We start from the raw sequence: 4,253 nt of genomic DNA, 5'->3' as shown, positions 1-4,253 counted from the left end.
ATGATACTATGACAAGGACATGTGCTATTATAATGATATGATGACAAGGTGATCTTAGTTAGAAAGATTATCCCTAGTTAATGTGAGTTAAGTGGCTTCCTTAAAAAAAAAAGGATATTTTGGCAAAAGGGGAATGCTCTTGAACGCACTCATGCACCCTTGTTTAGGTGCATGTTTAAATTTATTTCGATTATATGGTGTAATAATCCTCAATTAGCATTTGTTATCATAAAATAAGACATGGTAGGTATGCATCATGTTGTAGTAAAAATTTACTTTATGAGTTTAAAAACCATCAGCTTACGAAGACTTAATTTTACTTGAGGAGTAGAATTTTGATAGGCTTTATTATTAGTCCACCATTGAAGGAAAGGGCACATTCCTTATAAAGATTCTATGAGAGAGAGAGAGAGATACGCCACCTTCCAGCCAGCCATGCATTATGTATATACTGCTAATGCTTAATGCAAATCAATTTACTTCTGCACGAGTCTAGCATTTTATAGGAAAAGAAGCTTTTTCTGTGGATAGATTAAGGGTACTTATTTAGTAGCCGGAATACAATTGACAGGTGAATATGTTCCTAATCTGATACAATTCCATTTCAAGAAAACCAGCATCTTGATCAGAATGTGTGCTTTCACAGGGAAGCGAGATCGCACAGGACCACTGCAGAGAAGGCGATGGCGGTCATCATCATCGTCTGAGGATGAGGAGCAAGGAAGCAAGCGCCGGAGCTCTGCGTAGAACGCAGACACAAGTCGGAACGAAGTTAGGGTTAGCCAGAAAACACAGAAATCGAATTCTATAGCTGGAAAGGTGAAGGAGGCCGCGGCCAAAAGAAGACGCCAGAGAAGGAATCAGGGTTTCTTACCGGAATTGGAGGTGTGGAGGGAGCGGAGGTGAGGGTGGAAGGAGATGGCCATGGCTGGCTTTTGGCCAGCACAGCTGCCAGGAACAGAACCAAGAAGAAGCTCGCGCAGGCGATCTTGCGGAAGGAAGGAGCAGAACAAGATGCCATGGCTGGCGATGGACGCGGTGTTGTGATATATGTGTAGCAGTCAGTAGGCTCGATAAGGACGACCTTTCTGCCAGCTGCAAGCTGTCTAGTTCTCATACAAATCAACAGTGGAGGCTGAACTATTGTAGGGTCCATTTCTCGTCGTCCGCCGACTGGGCCTTAAAAGGCCGCTCGAATGCTGTATTATTGTCATCTTAAATGTGTTTATTACTATTGCTATTTCTATTACTTTTGGGACATCACCAAAGCCCAAAGCCCTTTACAATTTATGGACCAATGTTAATATAGTATCCTAATATTGGAATCATCTTTTTCATCCAAACACGTTATACACTATTTGTTTTATAAAAAAAGTAATTTATATTATATCACATTTAAATATCCAATTATGTTCTATAATATTTGTTTTATAAAGGTTTTACAAAATTCAAAATATTAAAAAAATTACATGGCTCAATTATTTAACTCATATTAAATATAATTTTCATATATAAGATTTGGGCTTGCAACACAACACTAGTTTACATGGTTCAATCGTTTACCTGATATTAAATATAATTTTCATATATAAGAATTGGGCTTGCAACTATAATACTTGTTAAAAATGATGCATCTTTTGTGCAAAACTATTACAAAATTGGGGTGTAGTGTGTTTTATTCACTTTTATTGGCCTCTCTACCCTAATAGCTGTGTATATGGGCTTGTCTAGTTGTTTGCCAAGTCTCCCAATAGAAGGACGCCATACACCATATGTAGGCACTATTGCATGGCTTATGATACATTAATGTAGTGATCCCACTACAAGGACTCTTACATGTTAGTTGAACAATCAGCTAAGCCTCAAGCTTGAGCAGCTTGTTTTTATTACATTCTATGTTATAGTAACTAGAGCTAGCTCGCACTAGGGTTTGTAGGCCATGCAAGAATGTGAATCATGACATAGTAATACATGGCCATGCCGAGGTACTAGTTGTTATAGTCCTGTATTTCATGGTTCTTTACCACTAGCTAAATTGATAATGTATTTGCAAAGATTGGTGAGCATTGTCATGAAGAGCCATTCACAAAGTAGCTATAAAGTGAGTGCATTACCTTTGGCTGGTTCTAAAGAGTTAACACTCCTAACATTCTCTTACAACACCTTTTCCATCAATGTTGGTAGGAGCTCGAGTGTTTTGGAACCCCTCCCTTCCCTTAACACAAAAACTCCCTAGTGCAACCAAATGCTAGTAGATTGAGGAATTTCTGAATCACTCTTACTAATCTTAGACTTTGAATTTAAATTTGAGAAGTCACTAATGAAATTTTCTTCCTTAGGAGCACCATTTTTCCTCATTTGCTCTAATCTCAAAAAAGAGTTACTAGATCTATATACTTGAGTCATGCCTCTTTATAAGCTAGAACTTCTTCCAAGAACTCAAGCCTCTTTGTATCCTATTTTGTCTTGACTATCCACCTTGGACTCAATCAAGTGTTTTTCCGAGTAATGGTTGGCTAGGATATGCTATATAATATGTATGCCAATGTGATAGTCTATTGTCTCATCTTATGATGCTTCACCATGACCAGGTTCTTCTTCTTCTTCTAATTCTTTATTTAAACTCTCTTTATCGAACATGATCTCAATTAGCATGTAGTGCTAATGTGTTGACACTACTACATATGGGCAACATTCTCTTGCTATATGCTTGAATGATCCATGAAATTGTATCCCCTATCAGGTAGGAGGCATCCTTCTAGATGTGGTGAACAATGCTTGCATCCTAAAATCATGTGCCACTAGAGAAACTCTTGACAGTGGAAAATAATTAATGAAGATGTTGTGAGGCAGGAGTTATTGCAAGATGTTACTATTGTGAAAATACGCGGGATCTAGAGCATGGCTATGGCGACTTGTAAGCATAGACCAAACTCCTGATGACATTGACTGAAGACCACAACCGTTACACTAGTGAATTAGGTTCAACGATGGAAGCTTGGACTCATAAACACAATCTTGTGTAGGACTGACAAGTACAAGACTAACACTAACTGATAAAGAAAAGCATCATCATATATTCATTCGTCTATCAAAAGTGGTAGTCAAGTACAATGCTTTATAGTTGTTGGATGGGTATAGTTTTCCCTTTGTGTGCATATGGGATTCCTGCAGCCTGCATGCCTTCATCCCAAATTGCCTTATACAAAGAGGCTACATTAGGTGTGATTGCTAATATCTCAACAACTATGTGGGTAGTGCTCTTGTGGACACTTATACCAAGTGTGGTGCTCTTAAAAAGCTTGAGGACATTCCTTTTCCCAATAATGTATTCTTGAAGCCAGTAATTGCGAGATATGTAGTGGAAGATTGGTAGTATCAAAAGCATTAAAGTGCATTGGACAAATGTAGTGTGATGGCCACCTTTGAATGATCTATGCATGCATCTTAAAAGCATGTGCCACCACAACAACCAAGAAAACCATGTAGACAATGTGAGGTAGAGGTTATTGCAAGATGGCATTGTGGTGGACATTATCCTTGTGGATATGTATGTGGACATATGGTGCTTTTTTAGAACCACAAAAAATGCTTGAAGAATTCCCATCTTGGGGAGTTGTGAATTCTATGCACTCTCCTTGGGGAGTTGTTTCTGGCTCGATGTAGTTGGAGGCCCTATCATCATTTTGTACATATGCTCAATGCATGTGGCCATGCATATCTAGTGGTTGAGGGCCATATGTGTTTTGAGAACATGAGTAAAAATAGAGTACCATGCTTGCATAATTAGTCTTGTTAGACATGTAAGGCATTTTGGAAGTGTAAGGAATTTTGATAAGGTGTATAGTAATTAAGAGGATGGCATTTTAATAACATAGTGAGACTAATTAAGAGGACGTCATGTTTAGATTATTCTACAGTTTGGTTTACTTTTTTGGATTCTTGTTAAAAAGTGAAAATTTTGAAGCTTGGAAGATTGGTGTTTGAGAGTTTAACAATACAACTAGATGGATTTAATGCTACAACATGTCTTAATGCCATACATGTAGATATTATTGGTATGAAAAATGATGCTTCCAAATACTGTGTTGTGTCATGGAACAAAGGGGACGGCTACATTCTTGCATGCACTGTGATGATACCTTGGATTGGATGCACAAGATACTACTTTCTCTCACAATAACTTCTACATGCCACTTTCTAAAGGAATAGAACCATAGCTTGAGCACTTAGCCATAGCAGCACTAAACAAA

The 4,253-nt window shown here is 38.0% G+C and overlaps 1 protein-coding gene across 1 annotated transcript; it reads right to left on the bottom strand.

The window, feature by feature from the left end:
* Positions 1–527: 527 nt before the first annotated feature.
* Positions 528–1,156, bottom strand: LOC148037659 (uncharacterized). Its single transcript, XM_087677138.1, has 2 exons — positions 875–1,156; positions 528–739 (listed from the first exon to the last, which is right to left on the bottom strand). The coding sequence occupies exons 1-2, from the start codon at positions 1,154–1,156 to the stop codon at positions 641–643; spliced, it is 381 nt and encodes a 126-aa protein (XP_087533264.1). The 3' UTR covers positions 528–640.
* Positions 1,157–4,253: the final 3,097 nt, after the last annotated feature.

Source organism: Lygodium microphyllum, chromosome 4 (genome assembly GCF_053477565.2).
Source record: "Lygodium microphyllum isolate KBCC chromosome 4, Lygodium_microphyllum_v1.1.10, whole genome shotgun sequence".
NCBI lineage: Eukaryota > Viridiplantae > Streptophyta > Polypodiopsida > Schizaeales > Lygodiaceae > Lygodium > Lygodium microphyllum.
The sequence above is the reverse complement of the archived record's forward strand: the minus strand, read 5'-3'. Positions and strand labels throughout refer to the sequence as shown.